Here is a 27692-nt window from a genome sequence, read left to right on the forward strand (position 1 = left end):
GTGTATGTACTTATGAAATACACCTATAAATGTACTTATGGAATACCAGAGCCTACCTCTGGATGTACTTATGGAATACCAAGAGGGTGACTATGGATGTACTTATGGGATACTAGGAGCCTATCTGTGCATGTACTTATGGAATATAAGGATACTCCCTGTGGCTGTACTTGTGGAATATCAGGATTCTACTTGCGGATTTACTTGAGTATCAGGAGCCTGACTGTGGATTTATTTTTAGAGTAAGAAGAACCTTAGAGTGGACCTGCCTGTGGAGTGCCAGAGAACAACCCTTTGATTTATTTATGTACCAGGAACCTAGCTCTAAGTGTGTGAGGCAGTTTGGCCAGAGCTGCAGTACCTGAGAACTGTAAGGACACTAGCATTTCAGTAAGGGACTTAAACTGGTCTTCCAAACTCAGAAATGGGATATAAATGAATGAAAAATGCATTTGAAACAAAAATAATGCAAGTTTTCATTTTATGTTGCAAGTGAGCTTTTTCTATTATTTGGACTGTAAATATACAGCACTTGAATTTATGAGTCTATCTTCAGTATATGCCATTCACTACAGAGGGCACATAGGATGCTATGCTATATACCCAGGTAATGTGATATATTCTCACTATATTATAGTAATGCTGGCCAGATATGAAACCATGCTGCATATCCAGGCAGTGTTTGGTATGTCTCACTGTGCTGTACTAGTGCTGTGTACTTAGGATGACATGCATTGCACTCAGGTAATGTCTGGTATGTGCTCACAGTTTCACAGTAATGCTAGGTACATAGGATGCTATGGTGTGCACCCAGGTAATGTCTGGTATTCACTATGCTGTAGTAATGTAATGTAAACAAACTGTCATGTGTACACAAAAAATGTCAGTGTGCTCATAGTACTATACTAAAACAGATGATATAAACTGCCATAGTGTGTGCCCAGGTAATGTATTTTATGTGTTCACTTATTATAGCAATGCTGGGCACAACACATGCCACACTATGCTCTCATCCATGTATACTTTCAGTTGAACATGTAGTGGTCTCCTTTTGGCAGTAGTCTATGTGGTGCAAGACTATACTGTGTAATGAGTGTCATCACTATACTGTACTATACTATTCACTGTATAATCTCCATTCAGATCATGTATTGTCATGTAGCTCTCTTATAACAGGACTGCATTCTGCAGAAGATCCACCTTTAAACTGGTGGAATAGGTGAATTACACCTGTGCATCCAGATACCCATTTACTTCTATATCTTCTTTGTCCTTTCCTAGACAGGAAATATTTTTCTGAATAAAAAGCAGAAATCACATATATACAATAAAATACTGATGACTTGTCAAAGGTTGACCAGTATTTGGGAGCATGATAAGACATAGCTAAAAAAAGGCAATTTTATTTTCATTATTGATAAAACCAGGCTTGGGAGGGATTTTTTATTCATATTCTAAGTAACAACTGTAGTTCTGAGGCAGATATGGGTGTCGATATACAAATACAGAACTTCATTATATTTTCTTATGCAATTAAGGCAAAAATTATACATAAACCAAGAAAACATATAACTTTTATGTAACTGGTTATACAGATACGAAGAAAGCATACAAATTATATGCGACAGCCTTTAGCTGAACATCACAGTACAAGTCTCTTAATATCAGTTTCATCTTTTAGTATGTTGCTTTTTGTTTCTGAATTGGGTCAGGTTAGTCTCTTTCTCAGTTTTACTTCAAAGGGACGTGGTGTGCTCGTAGCCCCAAACATTGATGTGAGGTCTGGTGCAGTGCTACTCTCAGGCCAGATAAACTCAAAGTTCTTCAGCAGACTGACGAAAAAGAGGAAGAGCTCCATCTGAGCCAGATTCTCACCTAGGCATACTCTTAAACCTTCAAGGAAAAAAAAAGGGATAATGGGGAAAATGAACAGCTGAAGTCACCAACACAGATGAAATAAAATGTTTGCTGAAGATACTGAGCTCTGGTTAAGGCTCATACATCAAGTGCACCTGAGACTTGTATTTCTGAACATTTTCATGTGTATATTGTAGATAGATGTGGAACCCTGTACTCTTACTGAAAAAAAGCTATATTTAATAATAACATACATAAACATGAAAATAATGAATTTTGCATAAATGGATCTGTTTCAAATGAATGACAGCAAACAGATTTTGTGCATGTGTGCATGTGAATGAGTATGAGACTGTCTTTTAAAAAAACGTTACATACTCAGCAAGTTCAGTCATCCTAATGTTATCCCATGACCACCTAGTAATATTGCTTTTTTTGTAAACATGTATATTCTATTTCTTCTCTAAAAAATAAAATGAATCAGGAATTGGTAGAAGAATCACTGTGTACATCTTGTCACTTCAAAATTCAACATACCAGCTGCTATCTTCATAGCTAAAGAGAATGAATGAAAAGTATCCTGGTACATTACACTTTAGACTTTCTTAAGATAATGTTTTATAATGAGACACTGTGCATTGTTAAAATGTAAAAAAAAAAAAAACTTTTATTGCTTTATTCAGTGTCTTTAAGTAGCTGAACAGACATCAGTGAGGTACTTAATATCCAGGTAATACTGCAAACATTATACATTATGTACATTTGAGATGTTAAAAATGTGGTAAAAGAACAAAAAATGATTAGAAAATATAGAATTGTTTGTTTTTGTGTGATGCATGAAATATTTTTAAATAGAAGTTCACACTGGTTAATTTCTGTAAAGAAGACAGATAACTGAAGCTACTTAAATTATTTTCAGTGTTATAAAGCTAAGAATGAGAACATTTGCAAAATTAGATGATAATTCTTCTTGTACCTGTGATGCATGAGGGCAGTCTGACTTACTGTATCATATACGTTACAGACATAATATTATAGTACACAATTGTTTACTTATAATAATGACATCAGTGTAACATACAGGAAACTCTTTTAATACTCAGAATGTACTTATTAGAAGCAGGATAGTCGCATGTCCATGGAACATCACATCGCTGTACAGACAACCAAAGTACCACATTGATAACAGCATTGAAAACATTCCGAGCCACCATGATTATGAATTTTTGTAAAATTCCATGTCTTGAAGATTGGATGCAGATAGAATTCCTGTCAGATGCATAACGTTGCATAAAAGAAATGGTGATAAACACTCCACTTTTACCACATGTATTCTGTTGAAACTACATCTGTTTGGCCCACAGCTATGCTTCATATAATATGTACACAATCAAGACATCACCCTCAAAAAATGATCACCCCTTCTAAGTCACTTTTTACAGCATGATGTCATTAGTTATTTATTTTGTATGAAATCCTTCATATAATAAATTACTGTGGTATAGAAACATTTTTGTTATTATTAATATTATTTTGTTAACTATATAAATGAATTGCTTTCCAGTCCCTTTACATGGAACTGTAATGAATTACGTGTGTCAGTAGTACATCAGGTAGCACACTCATGTTTATTTCAGAGGGCTGTGAGTACTATTCCCTCACTAGGTAGATTGATACAGCCATGACTCGGGCTCCAATTTCAGGGGTAAATACAATACATATGGGAGGTTTAAAGTAACTAGCGAGCCAGCATATTTGCAGGAAGTGACAGAAAAAATACCCACTTTAAAACTCATGCTAGCAACATGCAGAGTCCACACATGCACTGACAGAAATGTCAGAAATTAACCCTGGATCTGTGAGACAGACATAGAAGTGCTCCAGCAAAGTTGCCCCAAAAGCATTCATATGCTGTTGCGTCTTTCAGCTTTTCCCAGTTAGGGGTCGCCACAGCGAAACTCCAGTCCGCTAATGATTGGCAATAGATTTTTACGTGCCGAGTTGCCAGCCCTGTCGCACAACCTTCAAAGAAGGTACGCCCATTCACGCATGTCTCCACACAGAAGACGCTCTAGCTGAGAATCGAACGGGACACCGTCTTACTGTGAGGCGACAGTGCTACCGCAGCACCACCACCGCAGTATAAAAGCACATGCAACATACCATTTTTCAAAGAGCCAATGCAATTTACCCACTTAAGTTTTACCTTTGTAGGTGAGTCACACTGACTAAGTAAATCTGTCATTGCAAGTGACATGTTTTTGGCTGCCAATATAAAATAAAGTCCTATTTATTTCTGTATTTACAGCAAATCTCTCTTTTTAATGCTACATTATGGATTAAGAAGTTGCTATTTTGGTGACCTAGGAAGTGTACGAGTTTGTAGCTATGAGGAATAATAAAAAAAAATTACATATTTTAAGTTCTTCACAATAAAGCACTTAGTATGAGAGGTCATAAAAATGGAACAGAAAATTGTGATGCAATCATAAAACTGAAAGCAAAGTATGTTTTACTGGGTCTACTTTATATACCCAAAGTTTCAAATAACTGAAGACCATATAACCAAGCCCAGAATGCCAAAACTTCCATGGACAAACGATCACAAAGAATCTGTTTCCCAGATAACCACTGGGCTATTAAGGGGAGATTTACTCTTTTCACCATTGTAGTGCGATCCTGGAATTGGTATATTTAGTTGTGGTAGGTGGGGGGTGCAGCCCTCCACATTGGGTGTGTGGGGGCCGTATCTCCCCATCTGAATAGGTTGTAGATGGTGCAGTGTGCTCTCAGTGAGATTTTGGCCCAGTGGTTACTTACCCTGGGAAACAGTTTGGTTTTATGACCATTCATTCATGTGAAGTTTCTGCATTCTCAGCTAGGTTATATGGTCTTCGGTTATGTGAAATTTCCAGTATGTAAAGTAGACCCATTGTACTATGCAGTTCTTCACAGCTAACTTCAGCTTCAAATTGTTTTTATATTCTGAATATAGAAATAGAAGAAGACTAATTCTTTTCTGAGTATGAAAATGACTTGCCTTCAAACTGAAAAATAGTGACTGCCACCTTCATGAGATGCCTGAGAAAATGTTTAAGTCTTAAGTCAAAAATATATTAGCCTGTACCTTTCAGACTCAATTCAGATACACAATCTTTGACTGTTTTATGCATAGTCAGTGCTATGTTTTCAATATATTTCTATGTGCTTACATATTGAATAGTAATATAAACTACCAATCTGTACACCAACATAAATTATTACTTTAAATGTGAAAAAAATATATATACTGGCTTATAATGGAAACATACAAACAATGGAATACCAGATGCATTTTGATTACAATAGTGGCAGCTTGAGGTAGGAAAACAGTACCCTGCAAAATCTTCAAGGCTTGTTCATAAAATTAAATTCAGACTCATAAATGTAACAGTGATGACCAGTTTATTCCAGATTTCAGGCATTTACATTTTAGGCTGCCAACTCCCTTTTTCAGCTTCTGGGTAGCCTTTTTAATAGAATTTTGCAGTGGAAGGTATATAATCCTTAATAGTAATACCTTTTAAATGGATTATTTAAATGTTATCAAAATAAATAAATACATAAATAAATAAAGAAGTAGTGACTAATTAAAACATCATACTTTCTAAAAAATCATTGGTACCCCTTTAAGGTAGTAAAGTAATCTATATAGTTGTTTTCATCCAAATAAACTTTGCTTTATTCAGAAGTACCTGGATAGTACTAAGTTTCAGTACCTGGCAAAATTTTTAACAACTTTAGATTAAAAAAAATAAACTGCAATAACTGAGAATAACAAAGCCAGGTGAGTACCTTTTCCTTGTAAATAAAGGTGGTACTTATGTATTATCACAACCACATATTCTCATCATTCTCAGCTTCACATTATTTCAGTGACAACAGAATACCATGCTGCCAAGAATACTGTGAATGCATGGTTATAATAGGTTGTACTGATCACTTTGTTTGTCTACATTATTTTTGTGCACCGTATTTAAGACAATACTGTTTTTTTTTAAATATAACCAAGCAAAGATAAGATATTTTAGAAATAAATGGTAGAAAAATGAAAACCTTTTTATGTCTGAAGAATAATTTCTGTTTGGTATTACATACCATTATAAATTGTGTTCTTAATATGTGTTAATCATTTATTTACATAATGTTAAACTTCTGTGCCATTTCTTAAAAGCCCTTATCCTTTTCTGAAATTCCAAAATCCTTTCCTTAGCAGACACAAACTTGTTTAATAAAGCTCAAACCAATTTCTGCTTTAAAAATGAACCATTCAAAATCAACTGAATAAGCGTAATTAAGTGTGGTTGCATAACAGCCAACCAATAAAGCGTCATTGCCGTAATACTTTCTCGAAAAAGTAAGCAAGTCTTCTGCTTATGTTTTTAACTTGGTTGTGATAATATCTTATTTTAAAATATAAGCAGAAGACTTGATTAACAGCATGCTTTCTTTAATTGCTTAAAAAAACTTTAACAAAGTAGATTTACATTTTAAAACAACCACACATTCTCATCATTCACGGCATTCTTGGCAGCATGAAATTACAGTGAGAATGGAATGTTGACGAGAATGCAGTGAATGCTGACAATGTGTGGTTGTGATAATACCATAAAGGCTTCTTCAGATATAATTGCAAGATAATCTGAAGCAAACATTTTCCTTTATTTGAATCTGGAAGGGGATCTCCTAGTGTTTGTGAGGAAAACTGAGGGAGAAAATAATGCTTAAGCCCCCCTTTCAGTCTATCCTTGTCAGTAAGGTACCAACTGGGTGTAAGCTCTGATTGACACAACTAACACGTTTCAATACTCCATAGGAATATTCAAATGACAGAGCAGAGAGCAATTTCAGATCAGATCCAGTTTGTCTAACTTATTAACACCAAGGTGGTGTGGAATGTTACACTTCTAGCAGCGTATGCACATATTGCATTCCAGATGGATATGATAAACAAAAGTGCATATTTTGTGACCAATAAATGATATTAAAACTATACAAATTGCAATGCTATCTGTAAGAATTATTCTTTGCAATGATAATATTCAGTGCATTCATAGTCTTTCCATAAATACTGCAATATATTATAATGCACACAGACCAAAAATGATTTTGCTAAACGCTCGCAATTTATCATATCTCAGAAACCATATAACTTACACATATATTGTTAGGACATTTTTGTTAACCAAACATAATATTTTACATGACAACAAGTAATTCTTCTATGAAAGTATGTTTATTGAGATATTTACAGAAATATGAAAACATATGCCTAATTGTATAATTAGCAGAATAAATAATATTGAATATTCTAAAAGAAGTGCAACTTACAGTGCAAATTTGAAAGACAGTTTTCTTTGACAACATCTAAGTTTTTTTTCATCATCCAAAAAACTCAGACCTATGGCTGATTGGAAACTGTAAATTGCCCGTAAGAGTGAGTGTGCATGCGAGAGTGTGTGGTGTGAAAGAAATACCGAGGCAGGGCTAGCCACCCGACAGTGTAAACCTTGGCTCTAGGTAACTGTCACTGATGAAGGGGCCCCACAACCCACATAAAAAATGGGTTGGGGATGAATGGATGGATCTAAGGCTACACTAGATGCAACAGCTTGCAAGTCACCTGTTTTTGAAGTATTAAGTACATATGGAAATATTGTTTATTTTCATAATTAATAACAAACAACTAGCAATATATCAGGTATAGTGTAATATAAACAGAATATTGAACATGATTTTTTCTGTCTTCAGTCATGTCATATCATATCATACCTCTCAATAACATGTAGGGCTTTCGTTTATGAAAACATGAGTAATAAGTGATGAACAGTGATTCATTTTTCTACTGCAATATATCCTAGATTAACAGTCTTAGTGTCATTTTGTTTACAAATCCTTGCACTTTCTAATATTATAAATCCTTGCACTTTCTAATATTACCTACTATTATCTAATAAGTCACTTAGTAAATAAAGTCAAACCCAAAAAAAGTTCTGGATGCCACAGGGAGCTCTGGGTGTGAACTGGAAGTATATGAAAAAAGCTGCTATAGGCTTGAATGAGCTAGTTAAAATTCAAAGGTTATCTGGATGGCAATGGCCAGACTCTCCTCCTGGTGAAGAAAAACATGATCCAGAGCTCTCCAGGCAGTGTGCAGAGCTAATCTCAGAGAGGCTTGACCACTGCCTAACAAATATAAAATTATACCTCTTTACCTGTAAAGATAGTTCAACTGTGGAGCTCTGCCAAAATGGGAGAGGAACTAACTCTTTCTTCCTTCCTTCCTTTCTCAAGGTAAAGCTGGTCTTTTTCAGCTCAGATTTGAAGAGCAAAAGTGGTTGGGAGTGTATAAGATTTATAACCAATAGGTTTTATTTATTTATTTATTTTGTGTTTTATTTAAATTTGTTTACTGGGGTATAACACTGATCATACAATGACAAATTACAAGCTCAGCCTGGGTTACATCATAATGTACCAAAACAATGTTCAGTATGCAGATAACAATGATTTACTTTTATGAGTAAGCATAGAACATCTAACAAACAAATATATATGACACAAGGTATGTACTGCCTGTTTAGAAAAGCTAATTCTTATCAAGTCAGAGATGGGTCTATGGCCAGGTGTAACATTCTGGTGGATCTGCTGTGTGGTAAGAGTGGACTAGTAATAAAATGGTGAAACATCTTTTCTCTTACATTCACCTGTGAGGGATCTAGAATTAATTGGGTACACTTTGTCATGTTTCTTCTTAACCTAAAACTAAAAGTTGTAAGGCGTGTAACCCAAAACTGAAGGGTGTAAGAAATGTGACCCAAAACTAAAAGTTGAAAGGAGTGTAGGTTTGTTGGTTGGTTCCTTGGTATGTTTCACTTGCTTGGCCATTTTTCCTCTTAAGCTGTCCGTTAGTATGTTTTATTTTGAGTGCAGTACAGTGTGTCAGAGCTGCCTTCCTTAGAGTAAAAGAAGTTGCCATAAAAGGGAAGATGGTCACTGAGAAAGGGAGATAGTAATCCAAATGTTCCATATTGGAAGTACTGAAGGCAGCAGGGTTGGTCTGTAGCAGGTAGGTCATTTGGGAATGCAGATAACAGATGATGGGCATTTTGCTTCTCTGCATTCTGTATTATTTTCTCAGAACTTGGCCAAGACCGACAATGTACCATTGTCATTCATGAGGGTGGGGGTTGGTGGAATATTATCAGATGAAGAAGGATGAATTAAGACAATCAATAAAAAGATGTTTTCTTGTACTGGTAGATTTCAGCTCCGCTTTCAATATGGTGATTCCTATACAGCTTATAGAAAGCTAATCAACCTTGGCATAAATAAAGGGCTGTGCAACTGAATCCTCAATTCCTGACTGGAAGATCACAAAAGACCTGCACTGGTAACAACACTTCAGGGAGTATTACAATCAACACTGGAGTATTCCAAGACTGAGTGCAGAGTCCTCTACTGTTCACAGTCCTTACTCACGACTGCTCTGTGAAAGCTAGCAACAACCACATCATCCAATTTGCTGATGGCAGCACAGTGGTGGGACTTCTAAGTAGTGATGACAAAAGTGGGTATAGGAATGAGGTCAACTCCCTGATTGAAGGGGGCAATAACAGCAATTTGGACATGAATGTCAATAAAACAAAAGAAATCATTACTGACTTCAGAAAAAGCTCTGACATGCACCTGCCCCTCAAGATCAACAGTAAAGAAATGGAGAGAGTCCGAACTGCTAAGTTCCTGGAGGGTACACATATCAAAGGATCTTTCTTGGAGTACAAACACAAACCAGCTAATTAAAAAGCCCACCTGTGACTACACTTCCTAAGAAGGCTTACAAAAGCAAAGCTCTCTATGAATGTTCTAAATACCTTCTACAGAGGAGCCATCAAGAGCATTATCACCAGCAACTGCACTGTATGTTTCAATAACAGCACAATGGCTGAAAGGAAGAAGCTGCAAAGAAAAAAAGAACAGAAAAGATCATGGGTACTAGTCTTCCTAGCTTTGTAAAAAGAGGTCCCGCAAAATACTGAGTGATACTTCTCAACCAGCATATGGCTGGTTCACTAAAGTTGCATCTGGTGGAAGGTTACAGAGTATCCACAACAGGACCTCCAGATTCATTAACAGTTGTTATCCTACTGTAATAAGACTCATTAATGCAGATGTAAATCTGGATGGAATAAAAACTATAGCAGATTGTTACGTTCTCATTCTTTTCCTTTTTAAAATACAGTAATTCTATTTATTTATTACATACTAAAATTAATATGGTCTCATTCAAGTGCAAGTCTAATCACTTCCTTATGTGCAATATCACCCAATCTCACCTCTGTGTATGGTGTACTTTCCTTTTCATGTGTTAATCATCTAGTATTCAGTGTTATCCAGTGTATATAAATAGTGTACAAGCATGTACATCAGCTACCTAGACTTTTACTTTTTTGTAATATAGCTAATTTTTTTTCTTTTTTTTATTTTCTTTAGGACCTATCATGTCTTGTCATTTTACGTATGTTTTTCTCTGTAAAAGAGCTGACACTCAAAATTTCATTTAGGTAACACTTGTATTTCCTAAATGACAATAAACTTTCTTTGAATCTTTGAATCTTTTGAATGGTTTCTTCCGATTGTTTAGACTAAAACTGTTAAAACTGATGGATTAGGAGTTCCTCCCCCTCTTTATTTGCATTATTAAGTGTTGGTTTGGGCTGGGGATAGGTGTTGGGAGGTACTGTAGAGGGAGCATGACCAAAAAATGGGAAAAAAATTAAAACAAAAATAGCATCACTTCTCTGTTTTTTAGGTATAAAACGATGCCTTTTGGAATTCAATAAACTCTGTGTAGGCTTTGCTGAAAGCCTACACAAAGTTTATATGTTTGCACCGTGAACAGCAGCGCTAATTACATATTCATGCTGTGTAGCACATTTAAACATAAACAAGTGCAATTTCATGGCTGTCAACAGTGTTGTTGGCCAGGAAATCATGTAAAGCAACACGAATAGTAAACCTGATTACAGTAGAGCAAACTAGGTTAGCAGGATTGCGTGGAATGCCACAGTGATTACCAGGGTTTATCATATAGTAATGTATATGGTCCATACACAGTACAGAACAGTGTATACTGTGCAGAGTTCTGTGAAAACCCATTTCAGGCATTCTGTACAAAAGTTGTGTAAATGATCTGTAAGGTTACATGGACTGCCATTTTAAAATAAACAGTCAGGGGAAGTGTGTGCATTGAATAGGGACACACAGATGAATTGTAGGAATGAACAGAGGGAAAGAAGGCAGGTGAAACATCCTAATGTATCGCAGATGAGGGCATGTAAATGGAAAACAGTTGTAGCAGGAAGACTAATCACATACTATCATGGTACAGTATGGATTCCACAGTGAAAATGTAAATTATGTGAGTGTCAGACAAGGTGACATTACAATGGAGACAGTGTCTTTATGAGATAAGCATCCTGACATAAGCAGTGGAGAGGACATCTGTCAGGGATTATTATATACAATTGGGTTTGGGTGCATATTGTGAAGCTATGCAAACGTTTTTGGCTGAATATGAGTATAATGTCAACAGAGGTGTCTAGCAAGTGGAACACAGTTACAGGCTCATGAAAACCAGTAAAAGAAGCATGCACAATCATGGACAATATCAGAATACCACCACCATTAATCCCATGTCCCCGACACAACATATGTCATCACTGATGGTTCCGTATGAACATACTTGTACAACTATTATGACATGTCAGCTATTGATGAGGGTAATTAAGCACACCATCTTGACACTGTAACATCTGCTGAAGGTGTTAAGAGGGATGCTGCTTTACCTGTATGTGACATTATGATCACTACAGGCTAGTTGACTGGTGTACATGGCAGATATATATGTCACAATCCAGACTGTCATGAATGTAACCCATGCCATCAATGTTATCAATCACCTAGGTATGTGCTATGTGCATCATCAAATCTTGTATCAGACATGCATATGGTGTAACACCTTGGCAGGTGTTCTGCACCATCAGACAGTAATGTTTATGCAGCAAAAAGAATACCCAGGTGTAGATCAGACTGTGTGATGTACCTTTAAAAAGCATTCCAGTCAGTGGGCACACTCATATAAGTACTGAGCAATTACAGGCAAGAGTGCCATTTTGAGTGAACAGCCAGAGTGAAAGCATGTATGACTGCAGCAGTCAGTCAGTTAGTTAGTTCATTTAAGTTTAATATTCCTGCCATCCTTCCTGATGCATTTGTGTGTAATGAATTACTTAAATGAGCACCCAAGCCTCATCATCTTATTCAGATATATAAGACGTATGACATCGTTTCATAATGGAATCCAGAGTCAAAACCATGAGGCAAGCAGTTAGAAATGGAGGAATATACACAAGTGGATCATCCCAAACTCAAATGACACTCAAACAGGTTAGAAACCAGTTTCCAGGTACTAAAACTTACTTAAATGATTTATTTGCAACTAATATAAAACAAAGCATTCAAAACACTCAAAATGAATTTACAATTAAATGAAATGTCCAGCACTGTGACATATTGATAAAAATATTCAAAATAATCATGAAAACATTTGAAACAATATCCAAATCACATAAAATGTATAAAAAAGGGAACACAACCATATTGTTTCACAATGTGCTACTTTTTTGCATTAACTAAAGCTATTCAATGTACCCAATGTGTGCAAAGTGTTGGCAAGTGTGTGGAGTACAGTTATTTTGCATAGTACAGTCTTTTAAAGAGATTATTATGCATTTGAACTTTATTACAAGTACCTGATGTGTGTGCATATTTGTAGATAATTATAAGGGACAAGATTTCATTGTGTTTAAACCTAATTTGTTGTCATGGCAGAAGGATTTTGCAGACCAAGTCTTCTTTTGTTTGATAACAATATTGCAGAAAATTGGACAGTGTTTCAGCAGGAGTATGATATTTTCATATAGGCTGCTGTTTCAGACAAAGACACACTTTCAAAGGCATTTTTTCTGCTTAATTTAGTTCGGTCAGAAGCCATTGAAAGAGAGAGTGTTCATTTGTGTATGCACCTGCTGTGTTTGCAGGGGAGGGGGAAAACCACCAAACTGTGGTATCAGCTGAAATATGGGAAGACTCTCAGTGCTTAAAACGTAACTTTAGAGAAATGTGTAACCTCCAAATGAACACTGCAATGGAAAGGCACTTATTTTACACAAGAGATCAAAAGCCTTGTGAACCTTTTGCAGCCTATATAACCAACTTGAGGAATAAGGCTAAAATATGCAGATTTGGTGATCTGAGAGATTTGTTGATAAAAGACAGGCTTGTGTGTGGAATTAATAATGATACAGTGAGAAAGATTTTGCTTTGAGACAGTGATTTAATCTTAAACAAGGCCATAGAGATATGTTAGATATACAAGTTCATAGAAAAGCACACACATATGCTTACAAATGAGAAAAGCACACACATGGCTTTTTCCAATGCTAATGTTGATAGCATGCAGCACAAGGTTAAAAGATACATGCCTAATGGCATGGCAACACCCTGCACCTCCCTAGGCCTCCCTACCAAAACCTGTGGTCACTCCAATAAAACCCAGAACAGCTTCAGTAAGGCCTAGGGTACATACAGCAAAGCACAGGGGTGACTCAACAAAATCAAAGAAAGTGTCCCCACCTAGTGTCATAATCAGCTGTCATAATTGTGGTGGAAACTATGAACCCAGACAAGAAAAGTGCTTAGCTTTTGGTCAGCAATGCCACAAATGTAAAAAAATGGAATAATTTCAAAAGGTTTTGTAAATCTAACAAGGCTTGTTCTTTTATTAAAAAAGGGCTTTCATAGGGGCAATTTGATCAATTAGAAAGCTGCAATCCTACTTTTTATGTTGATGGTGTGTCTGTGCTTGGTGAAACAGTCAATGCAGTAAATTTGTGGGCAAAAAATGAAATATTTTGTACTGCTCAGATTAATGGGAGATCCATAGAGCTCAAAGTAGATATTGGTTCAAAGTGCAATGTTATGTCAGCAGAAATGTTTGCAAGAGTAAAAGCTGGAGAATGACTTGATTTGGCAAAGTGTGTAAAGCTTGTTGCATATGGTGGTGAAGAGATTCAAACCAAGGGCTCAGTAGTTCGAAAAAATGGAGACAAGTACCGAAAATAAACTCCACAGACAAAAAGTAACTTGTGGAGGAAATAAGGCACCAAAAACTTATAACCAAGACTTTAATAGTCCACAGCACATGAACAGCTTTCCAACGAAGAATACAGCCAGGTACATAGCACAAACGCAAAATCTCGACACTGCATTTTCGTTTAGGTCACTTCCTCAAATGCAACTTCCGTTGTAGTCGTTCATAAATTCATACACACTGGCTCCAAATATACCATTGCAATAAATCCATAGGCATGAGAAAAACCAATGAAGCATAAAAGTTGCGTATAGATACTCAGAAAATCGCTCCAAATAATGTGATGAACCCTTCGAGCGCATAAGAAGAAGCGGAGTCCTATTTCTCCGCGAATGCGCTTACATTCAATAAATGTTGCTTGTTAAGATTAACCGAAGGGTTCATCACATTATTTGGAGCGATTTTCTGAGTATCTATATGCAACTTTTATGCTTCATTGGTTTTTCTCATGCCTATGGATTTATTGCAGTGGTATATTTGGAGCCACAGCACAAGTCTGAATTGGAGAGTGTCAGACAACAGATTATAGGTGATGACATCAGCAGAATCTGGTTGGTGGAAGATGTCAATTGCAGTGTCTCACATGCCAGTGTAAAATGCTGTCTGTAATGTTAAACAATTGGTTAAACACACACACACACACACACACACACACACACACACACACACACACACACACACACACACACACACACACACACACACACACCCCAGCTGACTGCAGTGAGAAAAAAACTCCTACCTAAGTACACAGACTACAGAACTCAGTACTTTACGCAAGTGCCATGGCACAAATTTGACTTTTACAAGGTCAAAGGACAGCCTATGATGGATGACATCAGCAGTGGCTGTTGGAGAGAAGATGTTGGGTGACCTTCATGAAACGGATGTGTAGGCATGTGCAAGAGATTGGAGTGGTAACTGTCACAAACACACTTATGCTCCTCTGACTAGATAGACACACACACACACACACACACACACACACACACACACACACACACACACACACACACACATTACTGCAGTGAGAATAGAATAGCCTACCTGTCTAACTACACAGACTAGAGAACTCTACTTTATGCAGGTGCAATGGCACGGGTCTGACTTTTACAAGGCTGTAAGACAACGTATGGTGGATAACATCAGCACTGAATTTTAGAGAGAAGATGTTGGGAGGTCTGCATAAATGTGCAAGTCAAGATATTTCAAGTTCTCTATGTTACCAGACTGAGGAGTGTGCAATGTGTAGTATTTAATTCCAAACTTAGCCAACCAATAAACAATAGAACCAAAGGCTGCTTTAAAACTTTACCCTTTACTCTACTACAAAAATTAAAATCAGATAAAATTGATAAGTGCTTTCATCTCTATTTTATAAAAATTTGAGAGACTTTTTTAGATAACTAATGTCATGACAAAATGTTTTATACAGAAATGTTGCCAGCTAATCAAACTCAAAGTCGTTTGGAGCCAAAACTATTAAAGGGCTACTAGCCATATCTGTTATATCCCCTTAATTTTAGAAAACTATTAATAGAAATGTATCCTTTTAAACCTGGTGGCATAGAGACATCTAATAATAGTTGCCATAATAATTCTCTAATTTCTAAAAGGGTAGTCTATGGGCCTTCTCTAGGATTAATATGTATTTTTTTCCAGGATAGCAAATTGGAAATAGTGATAGCTGCACTTCTCAATATGCTAGAATAATGCATTTGTGGTTTTCTTTTTAATGACTTTATATACATGTTCATATAGCTGATACTTGAGTTTCCTCTCAGTTTTCCCAATATAATATGCAGGACATTTCACACATAGTGCAACATATATCACACCGAATGTGTGACAACTATATCTTCCTTTAATTTTAAATATCTTATCATTGATGTTGACTTCACTGCATACATGGATATAAACACATTAAAAGCAGGTTCCACATCTATTCATTTTTCCTTCAAGGTTGTAATGGGACTCATTATTATAACTATCAAAGATGTTTTTAAAACTTCATCCCTTCTTACAGATAATTTTTGGGCACGTGCCCAAGCTGTCATAAATATCCCACTTATCTTTTAACAAGCCACCATTTTTCTGTATAATCCTTTGAATATTTTCACTGTCACTAGAATAAGTGGTAATAAACCCAATTCTAGCATCATCAAATTGTTTTTCCTTTTTACTATTAAAAACAGAATCACATCCATTCTCATCTCCACTAGTATCTCTTACTCTTATAGCCTGTTTGATATTTTTTTCTGTATATTCTGAACTCAAAATAGGGGCAAAATGACCATTTTTTGTCTTCCTAATAACTTCCTGTTTTATTACATGTATTAAAGAGACAGGATATTCTCTATTCAAAACACATATTCTCCAGATCATCACATTCAAAACTAAAGTCATCAAATTCTGACATAATTTTTGACGATCTTACCATCTGTCCCTTTATTGCTGCTTTTTTCTGGTGGTAAGGATGATCACTGTCATAATACAGTAAATTATTCAACTATGTGGGTTTCCTGTATATGTTTGACACCAAAGTATTCCTAACCACATCTTTTGTAAACTGGCTATCAAGATAAGATATAGTATATCTATCCATTTGATAAGTGAATGTAAGAAATGTTGCACTTGTGTTAATATACTCCATAAAATCTAGTATAATTTATTCAGGCCCCATCCATATGATAAAAAGGTCTTCCAAAATTGTGTATACATCTTGACATACTGGAAGTAAATACTGTTATATAAATAATATACTTCCCAAAATGCCATGACAGTATTGACATAAATTGGTCCATGTGTGGCCCCCCATTGCCACTTCTGACTGCTGTATAAAATATCGGTCTTCATAATATATACAATTATTATGCAATACCATATCCAATAATGCTGTTAGAGTATTAACCATGTCTTCAACTGGAAGGGCAAATAATCTGCAAACCAGTCTTGACCTATGTTATGAGGTATGCTACTTAATAAATCCTTTATCTCAACTATTATAAATAAACCATAAAAAAATGTATGATCCTTGTAAATTTCTTTCAAAAAAGCCCAAAAATATTTACATAATCCAGGTATATTACTCATGGCAGCTTTTAACTTATTTTTGATAAATTTTGCTATGGGACTAGGATTTGAATTGGTGGCATCAGCAATATGCTGAAAATGGTCTATATTAGATCAGTGAATGCTTAAACAAGTGAATGCTGATTGATCAACCTTATTTTAGCAAATGTTCAAAATATCGAAGCAACAGAGACTTGAATTTTTTCCTAGGGAAAGAATTTGGTTGTCCGTTTCTGTTGTTTTCGTATTTTCAGTGCTGTGGTGGAAAGTTACAGGTCGGATTCAGGTAAGTGTGTGATTGTGTGGATGTGAGTGTTAGGGCGGGTTTAGGTGAGTTAGGGTTAGGGAGCAGGTGAGGTGAGTGTGCGATAGTGACAGACCTTAGGGTTAGGTTTAAGGTAAGTGGATAGTCAGTGGTGTGTGCATAGTTTAGTGTAGGGTTAGGTGTCAGATTTTAGGTGTATGTGTGTGGATTTCTGTTTGTTTGGTGTGCTTGTGTTGTGTGTATGTGTTTTGGATCAGCGATTTTCTTCCATAGGAAAAAAAATCGCTGATCTGACAGTTCGAAATTGTAAGCTTTCGCTTACATAAGGTTGATCAATCAGCATTTGCTTTTTTAAGCATTCGCTGATCTAATATAGACCCTGCTGAAAAGGTAGATTTTGAATGGACTTATGCAGCTTCGGAATTCTGAATATTGTGTAGTATGTGGTTGTTGTGTTCCATAGTCCTTCATGAAATGGATGTGTAGACACATGCAAGTCAAGATATTTCAAGTTCTGCATGTCATCAGATTGATGACTGTGCAATGTATAGTATTTGGTGGTTGTGTTTTAATGTGCAAGTATACTTTAACAGACAGCTTTACAAACTATATGCAAACAGGTATCCACATTTTTGCAAGTATTTGAATATCTGAAAGTGTATTGTCATTCAAAAGGTGTGCATGGCATATAACACATTTGTCATTGATTTATGTAGTGTAGTTGATATATTTGTGAAAGCTTACTGAGAGAAAAGGGTTGCAGTGCATGAAGGGGAGGTAATAAATGGCTGCATTGTAAATATGTGACATTTTCTTAGATAGGGAATTCATTTCTTTTTCCATATGTAGTTTCATGTCATGAACACCAAATCAACAGTAAACAAAAGCAATGCATGTTATTTTCCACTTTGCATAGTGCACTACTGAGCAGTAGGTTTGCTCGATGGTTGACAAAGTCTTTGAACATGTGAGATACACATTTCTGCCACTTTCCCTGCTTGCACATAGTTAAGCAATACACAAACACAAGGCTCACTGCTAAAATATTGAGAGTTAGTACTAAGTGCATGGAATACACCTGGTGCTCAGCTGACTCTGTGGCAGCAGGTATAAATGCATTGACTCATTTATTTTTGAGCCCAGATGATATAGGGTTTGAATCCAGGTTTATGTAATACTTTTAGATAAGTAATGATAATGCAATGAAATTATACTTGACACCAGCTTCACTGTGTGTTACTGTATGTTGACATAGCGCAGTGTCTTTTAAGTTGAATTGTGCAGAGATAACTGCAGCAAGAAAGAGATGTTCACCATTGCTTGGCATTGGTGAATGATGCCAAGCTCTGCGCAAACATACAGGCCAAATAGTGAAGGGCTCTGCTGATATTTTTGGACTTGTGTGTTGTGTGTGATTCTTTTTTTTGACCAGATTACAGATGTTAAAATGGGGTAGATAGGAAAGTGATAAAATGGGAGGCAAAAAGGGGTGGAAGAACAAAGAGAAAGCAATATAGGAATGTGCAGGAGGGTGGTAGGAAAGGACCATAGCTATCCAATTCTTCAACAGTGTAAAACAAAAATATGTACAGAATATTAGCTGAATTTGGACTGTCACCTCCACAAAGAGTGGTGACAACAGTGCAACCATGTTGTATAGCCAATTGGACCAAATCAAGTATGTCAAAAAGACATGTGTGTGAAATGGAGAGCTACGTATAGGATTTTTTTTTTTTTTTTTTTGTGGGGCAGGTGCCAATTTTGTTTTTTTTTTTACTTCAGTAAGAGAGGAATGCTGGGTAAGGTATTTGGTATTTCTTTGTCAGGAAAAAGAAAAAAAAAACGCAGGAACTGCTATCAACCAACTCAAACAGAAGAATACAGTTCCAAAGGAACGCTCGAGTGTAGCAATGTAGTATAGCTAATTTAGCTATAAGTAAGCACTAATAAATAGCTTAAAACAAGTTTATTTGTGCACGCTTTCGTCTAAAATAAGACTTCATCAGAAACATTTAAATAACAAAACCAGTAGTGCTTTTATACCTTTCAACAATTGAATAATTACCAATCAATGAAAATACCTCCCTCTCCTTATTTAAAGAAACATTCTACTATTCACAGTTCATCCAGTAAAAATACCCTTTTAAAAATCTATACTTTACTATTTAAAATACTATCTAATATATTCATTGTTATTTAAAGGTAAATAGAAACTTTACCGAACCATTAATTAAAAAAACTTTTTACAAAAAATACATTATATGAAAAACATTATATAAAGAAACATTATATAAAAAAATTATATAAAAATGTTTTACAACTTGAATGAGTGGTATTTTAAAACAGGCATAATACTACATGTTTCATTTATACCTGGGAAATGGGTGGAGTTCAGTCTTATTTGCCACTTTAACTCTTCCCTTTCCAACCTGTTTTTCCAATCACCACCCCTATGGTCATTACCAAGGTTCTCCAAAATACCAAAGTGGAAGGTGTTACAGGAGTTATTATCCCTGAAGTGTTTATAAAGAGCATTGTTGTCATCCTCACGTCTAATAGCATAAAGATGTTCATATATCCATCTGCGCAGAGCCCTCTCAGTTTTTCCAACGTAAAACTGCTGACAGTTCTGACAGACAGAAAGACAGACTAGCTGTTTAGAACCACATAAGCCTCTCTTTAAACATACTTTCCTCTTAGGTGACCCAATTTCCACCCAATCAATATCTAAAATATATGAACAGTAAGCACAAGAACCACATCCCCTAGTTCCTCTATATGTATCATTTGTCTTTATGGGATGTTCAAGTAAATATTTGAGATTGTTACTAGTTTTGAACACAAAACAAGTTTTTTTTTTCACAACATCCATTAAACCTTCTTCACCCTTGAATATCACCCAGTTTCTCCTAACTATTTGGTGGATATCCTTCACATTGGAACCATAAGTCAGTACCATAGATTGTATATAATTTTGCTTGTTTCTTTCCCCAGTTTGTTCAACTTTTTTGAACACTCAATGGATTTCCCCAATAGGGGTGCATATTTTTTACCCCATTCATTTAAAACTTCTTCACTAATAGAGTGTAGCAGAAAAGTTGGGTAGCCTCTTTCCATAAAAAGATTGATTAGATAAGCTATCTCATTCTTATAAGTCACTTCAGAGGAGCACATTCCTGCTATCCTAACCATTTGGCCCTTTACAATATTTTTCTTGGTGTATCCTGGGTGACAACTATTATATTCCAAGTAATCATTCGAGAATGTAGGTTTCCTATATATTCTCAAAATAAAACATACCCTAATAGAATCAACAGAAATAGTTACATCCAGGTAGTTTATAGATTTATTATCGTAGGTACTAGTAAATTTAAAATAATCAGTAACGGTACTGACATAAGTCAAAAATTCATTTACCACTTCTTCCCACCTCCATAAGATAAAAATGTCATCCAAAAACCCTAGATAGATCCACCATCTACCTATGAATTTACTATGGAATATATAGAGTTTGTCCGAGGAATACATAATGAGGTTCGCAAAAAGGGGTGCACAGCTAATACCCATGGCAACCCCTCTTGTCTGTTTGTAATATTCCCCCTCAAATATAAAGAACTTATTCTTTAAAATAATTTTTATAAGGACCATTACAAAACTGAGTAAAGTGTTACTCAAATTACAAACTTCCAATAAGGCTTCATGGAATAGGTACAAACCCTCACCGTGGGGTATAGAAGTAAATAAATCAACGACATCAATAATAGAAAACATTTGCTTTGTGGTAATAGTCTTTCCTAATTTTACCTAGAAAATCCCATGAGTCTTGTAGTATGTAGTCTATATTCTTTAGGATCCCCCGGACCATTCTTTCTATGAAAATCCCCACTGGGTAAGTCATACTGTTCTCTGAACTTATAATCAATCTATATGGGGGGGTCAGTAATATTTTTATGGGTTTTAGGAATACCAAACATAATGGCTATTCTAGGATGTTCATTGTACAAGAATTGAAAACTTTCTTCATTAATTGCACCCTGGAATAATGAATCTCCTAAAACTAACTGAATCTTCTTTTCAGCAACATTGATTTCATTAATAGAAAATTTTCAAATTTATCATCATCTTGTAACATGCTATAAATTCTATTAATGTAATCCATCCTGTCCACAATAGCCATCCCACCCCCTTTATCTGGTTTCATGAATCTTAAATCTGTGTTCCCACAAAGTTCCTTTAGGAGTTGATTCTCCTCATAAGTGAGGTTATAATGTTTGTGTTTGGAGTTGTAGTACGTTTCGTAAATCTCCTGTATACATCCTTTTTCAAAGGTAGAAATTGTAGGGTGTAAAGGGGGGTTAAAACAACTTTTTCACTTAAAATTCAAAGGTTTGGGTACTACAGTAGCATCCTTAAACAAAAAGCTTAACTTCCTAGTATATAATTTAAAGTCCGTACTAATGTTGGAACTATCACCCTTACAACTAGGAACAAACTTAATGCCTTAGTAAAAAGAAATGGTCTTTATTAATTTCTAATCTAGCATAGTTTTATATATATATATATATATATATATATATATATATATATATATATATATATATATATATACATTAAACCCTTTGTAGCTCAATAATAACCCATCAAAAGAATTAATTATCTCTTCATCTGGAACCTGAAGCTCAACTAGTAATGACTGCTATTTCTCCACTTCTGGTAAGGTGCTCTTTGCCCACCTCCCTTGTTTCCCCCCTTGTTGTTCTAAAAAATATTTTCCTTTTGGTGCATTTTGTTTATTTTGTAGCCTCTCAGATCTCCTGAGAGCTGGATATTCCTGGTCGTATTTTTCAACAACCTCATTTACATGTGTATTAGAGGCATGAAATACTTCGCCATTGTTCACTTCACTACCTTTGAAATATGATTTAGGAAAAGGGTATGCATTCCTATCTTTGTATTCACATGCATCCCTATATAACTTCCTACATTTCCTTTTAACATTGTCATTAATTTGCTGTTCAATTTTAGTAAACATGTTATCATACTTATGACGAATTTCTTCAAACTGTACATCATTTAAAACTTTTTCATTTAGATTTTCCACTTCATCAACTAATGTTTCTATTTTTTTATTATCAATTCTAATTATGAACTCCATGAGTTCTATACCATGTCTATCAAACATTTCTACTAGTTCAATGCATTCAGGATCATCTTTGAGTAAACCATTAGGGAAACAAAACACCCTTAACCCCTTAGGTACTCTTTTGTTCTTTATGCTTTCCTTCAAAAAACCATTGTCACATTGAAGGTTATGTACCTTCCCCAATTTCTTTTCCAAGACTCTCAAAACGCTGTTAATGTTCCCCTCTCAGACTTGTGTTCCAGATGCTGTAGGTCTAGATGGAAAAAAGTCAGTTTACAACCATTCACTCAGTGACGACCTCCTTAAATTGCAAGTAGTGACTTTCTGCACCTGACCACAAGGAATAGAATCCTGAGTGTTAAGTCGACTAGAGAAGCTTTGAGTAAGCTTCTTATGTGCCCCCAAGTCTCTTACAAAAGTTCCATCTTTCCTGGAGCAATCTCCTTCCAATGTTGATGTCAGCATAGTCTCCGCCCTCCTTGCTGAACCACCTGGACCCTGCAAACATTCGACAGCTATTTGCAACTCTGAAACCTTGCTTGTCAGAGTTGCAATAACACTAGTAAGTTGTGCTAGTGTAACATTTTCATTAATATTATTTATAGGTGTCCTTACTTCATTCTCTTCCAAAGAGAAGGTAGACGAACCATTTCCTCTATTTCCGACCAAATCTGCCATGCTTAATGATTTACAAAGGCACTACTGACTGTAGCACCACTCGAGTCTGTTCCACACAACACAAACCACTCGTAAAAAGAAAAAAACATAGGAACTGCTACCAACCAACTCAAACAGAAGAATACAGTTCCAAAGGAATGCTTGAGTGTAACAATGTAGTATAGCTAATTTAGCTATAAGTAAGCACTAATAAATAGCTTAAAACAAGTTTATTTGACCGTGCTTTCGTCTAAAATAACAAGAATTCATCAGAAACATTTAAATAACAAAACCAGTAGTGCTTTTATACCTTTCAACAATTGAATAATTACCAATGAAAATACCTCCCTCTCATTATTTAAAGAAACATTCTACTATTCACAGTTCATCCATTAAAAATACCCTTTTAAAAATCAATACTTTACTATTTAAAATACTACCTAATATATTTATTGTTATTTAAAGGTAATAGAAACTTCACTGAACCATTAATTAAAAAAAGTTTTACAAAAAATACATTATATGAAAAACATTCTATAAAGAAACATTATATAAAAAAAAACATTATATAAAAATGTTTTACAACTTGAATGAGTGGTATATAAATAATTGAAGAAAATAACTGGAGTGGCTTTCTTGGGGAGTGACCTACCTGTGGGTGTGGCTCAAATAGGGGTGTTTTAAGCTATTTATTAGTGCTTACTTACAGCTAAATTAGCTATACTACATTGCTACACTCGAGCGTTACTTTGGAACTGTATTGTTTTCTTTGTCAGGAAAGTTGGATAGTTGAGGAAGAAAATGCAAACAAACAGGACAAATAAGACACAACACAAGACAGTGAGGGACACAAAAGGATGGGGAACACCATGACTGGAGTGTGGGAGGGGACAGCACAAACTCATGCCCATCAAACATGGGTACAGTGAGAATCTAGCCCTTACCTGCAGGACTGCCATTAATGTTCCCTTAATCTGCTAGCTGCTGCTGGAGTGCTTTATGTCTTCTCCTGCTATGTACCATGAGGAAGAACAGCCTTTCCATCTGGTGTAGGCATACAGCAGTGGTACAGTGCATGACCCTACACACCTACAACTACAAATTATAATTATGGATTGCTCAAAGTAATTCCTGTAATGTGCATATATTGCAGGTATGTTTGGTCCAACTATGAAGATTATAGTTAACAGCAGGAAATGTATGCTATTTGTTTATATTTTAATTTATGCAATACTGTTAAAGAATTGCAGTATTGTATAATTGTAACTCATAGTATCTGAACCCACAGCCTCTGACTACAGTTTTACACTTGAATCCAAAATCTGGTTTGTGCTACAGACTTATGCACAAATACTTTCTTTTACAGTTAGGATATGCATGCTTCCTTTGCTACTACTGTATAGAAAAGAAAAAAATCATACATTTTTTAACTTTTAAACCTACAATTATAATACTTCTCTTGTGCTGGTTACATACCACTTGCTTCCCTCTGTCTCGCACAGGTGATCAGCATGAGACTGCCTATTCAACTCAGCTTCAGGATTAGCTGTGAAAAGAAAGGAAAAGAACAGAAGAGTATTCGGCATATCACTCTTGCAAATATTTAGCTTTCTATATATTATAAATTCTCTCTGTTAGCATACGTACACAACTGTGGGATGTTGAAACTCATCCAACCACTGGTTGAGTGTATCTTTCTTGCACTTTTTAGTTCATTGAGGTGGTTCCTCCATGGTTCTACAATGTGTGGGATACCAGTCTCAATGGATATAACCTTGACCAGACAATTCCAAGCCTCAGACATGTACTGGGAGCCAGAATAGTCCCCCCTGTAGAAGCCTTTGGCTGGGCACTTTACCAGGAGTCCAATAAATATTCTGGACTCCTAAACACCTCACCTCTGTACCCTAAATTGATCACCTTCCCCTCTAACATGAGACATGTCTAATCCCAAAAGTAGAGCAATAGCAAATAATGATTTCCCACCAGTTCCTGTTATCATGTTTACTGGTAGTGCACAAACCTGAGAAACAATACTGACTGCATTTGCAAGATGTAAGTGGGGAGGAACAATGCCAAATAGGGAGGAAAGCAATTTGAAATTATATGGTTAATCTGACACTTGACATTAGTTTGATGGGTGTTTTCTGCTGTAAGTGGTAGGTAATTTAACTTGACATGATTTTTACAGTGTAGGATTCAAACCTATGCATAAGGGACAAAACATTTTCTTCCAGAGCAGTGATTTTATATTTTTACCACAGAATAAGTACTTCTCATGACATAGTCATGAATCATTATTCATAAATGCAGGTGACAGCTTGAGGTGTTAACCATGTATGTGTGTGTCCTGAGAACTTCCTTATATATAGACTGATTTGTGTACATATCTTATTTAAGTATGAAGGCTAGTCAAGTCCAGATAGCAGAATTATACTTGTAGAAACATAGTGGACAATATACCCTCAGTCATCAATCTAAACCTTCAAAACACAGTAAGGGTGTCTTATCCCTCATGCATATAATTCATATCAGCTCCACTATTTATGATGATGTATAAAATGTTATAAGTGAGATTGAATACAATGTGAAATGTAACAACAGTAAAAATGTCTGGAATTTCTTGTATTAAAATCCAGAGCCATGTGTATGGCAGCCCCACATTTACACCTGTTGCCACAGGAATACTGAAATAGCACTTGTATATTTTCCTGTTTATTATTATAAACCCAGCTCTCACAACAGTAAACATAGGTTGCACTTCCTTTACTAGACCCCAGGATCATCTGTATTACTGCCCTACACTTACACCTGCTGCCACAGGAATAGTTGTATATCAGGTGCATAATTCCCTATTAATTCTTAAGGTCTGTGTGTTAATCACCACACAAATTCACTCAGCATGTTTTTGTGGTTCCTAAAAGAATTAATAGAATGTAGAAAATATGCAATAATACCAGGTGCAAGAATAAGCCCCAGCACTCTAACCACATCCACAAAATGTATGAATTAATTCTCTAATAAGTGTTTTCATTTTAACATCCATAAAACTTCATCAGATGCATGTCATTTTCCCCTTCCCTTTCTTAAATAGTGTACAAACGTCAGGTGACATTCAGATCAGATGTCATATGATCATTCCCTCTCATTCATAAAATGAAACACATATGCTTATATACACAAAGTCCTAAATATTAAAAAAAAAAAACTCAATATAAAAAAAATTCAATATACAAAAAGATCAGCCTCATATTATGAAAACCAGAACATTTAAAATATAGTTTTGGTAACATATTTTTAATAAACTATATACATCTATATAGTTTTAGTTTTGGCAACAGAAGTAACAGCTGTAAATGATTGTGTTATTAATGGCAATTAATATCTTGAGTTTAAAACTGAGCATGCACGTATTTTCTTCAGTATAGAGAAAAGTATAGCCCATTCAAAAAATTATAAATTGAAGAAATTTGAATGGGAAAGAAAGGACTATGCAACTGGTTGTGCCTACCCCCTCCCACTTGAATCACAGGTATGAGGTAGAAGGGATTTTGAGAATGGCTCTGCATCTGCTACAACATTGAATGGTAACCATAGTAACCAAGTGAAGAATGAAAGAGGAGTGACTGAACAGAATTGAGATCCAGCCAATGAGCAGGATGATCTGGAGGAAGGGCAGGATTTTCCCCAGCTGAGATGGTCGGACCATATCAGAAATCGACAGAACTACCAACCCAATTACAACAATGGGTGGAGTCTCAACAGGACCAATCAGAGGACTATCTATCGAGCCAAAGCTCCACCTATTCAGGAACAATGAGTTGGAGGAAGTGAACCTAGGTATTTCTACTCGGGTGGTTGAAGAGGCAACAGCATACAATGTGCAAAATGACAAATGTGCAGTCATGGTTGTTTATAATACTGAAGGAGACTTTAAACTGTTTAATTATATTGACATGGATTTAGGTTCCAACTATGCTGACTTTTTCGTACGAGGTATGAATTTTGTGCCACCATGGCTGGCAAGTTTGATTAATGTTTTATTGGACTTAAAGATGTTTGTATGTAAGCTGAAGTTCAGTATTTTATTTAATGATACACAGACCAATGTGGATAGTCTTAGGACTTCCAGTTTGTATAACCCTCCCTTGTGTCCTCTTTTGGGGCTGTTTGAACAACTTTATGAGCTGGATTTATGAGCTATGTTTAGTGGGAAAGCAAATAGGGTTGAACAAAATGTACAGAGTGAGGAAAAAGTTATTTCATTTATAAAAAAATAATGACTCAAGGGCTATGAAGCTGGACAAGGGAGGGGGTATTGTCATCATTAAGCAAACTGAGTATAGGGAATGCATTTTTCATATATTAGAGGGCACTGCATATGAGCAATTGAGTATGTTGTTGTTTGTCTTTCAGTTTTTCCCAGTTAGGGGTCGTCACAGCAG

General features: G+C 35.7%; 1 protein-coding gene across 1 annotated transcript in view; it reads right to left on the reverse strand.

Annotated features, from left to right (window-relative positions):
- Positions 1 to 1387: 1387 nt before the first annotated feature.
- The window catches only part of LOC122808561 (cytochrome P450 2D17-like), a 418436-nt gene continuing 392131 nt past the window's right edge, over positions 1388 to 27692 (reverse strand). Inside the window, exon 7 of the mRNA XM_044079517.1 lies at positions 1388 to 1893. Coding sequence (XP_043935452.1) covers positions 1709 to 1893 — 185 coding nt within the window. The 3' untranslated portion in view covers positions 1388 to 1708. The remainder of the gene's footprint in view (positions 1894 to 27692) is intronic.

This window comes from Protopterus annectens, chromosome 8.part0 (assembly GCF_019279795.1).
Source record: "Protopterus annectens isolate FY-2018-M chromosome 8.part0, PAN1.0, whole genome shotgun sequence".
NCBI classification, from domain to species: Eukaryota; Metazoa; Chordata; order Ceratodontiformes; family Protopteridae; genus Protopterus; species Protopterus annectens.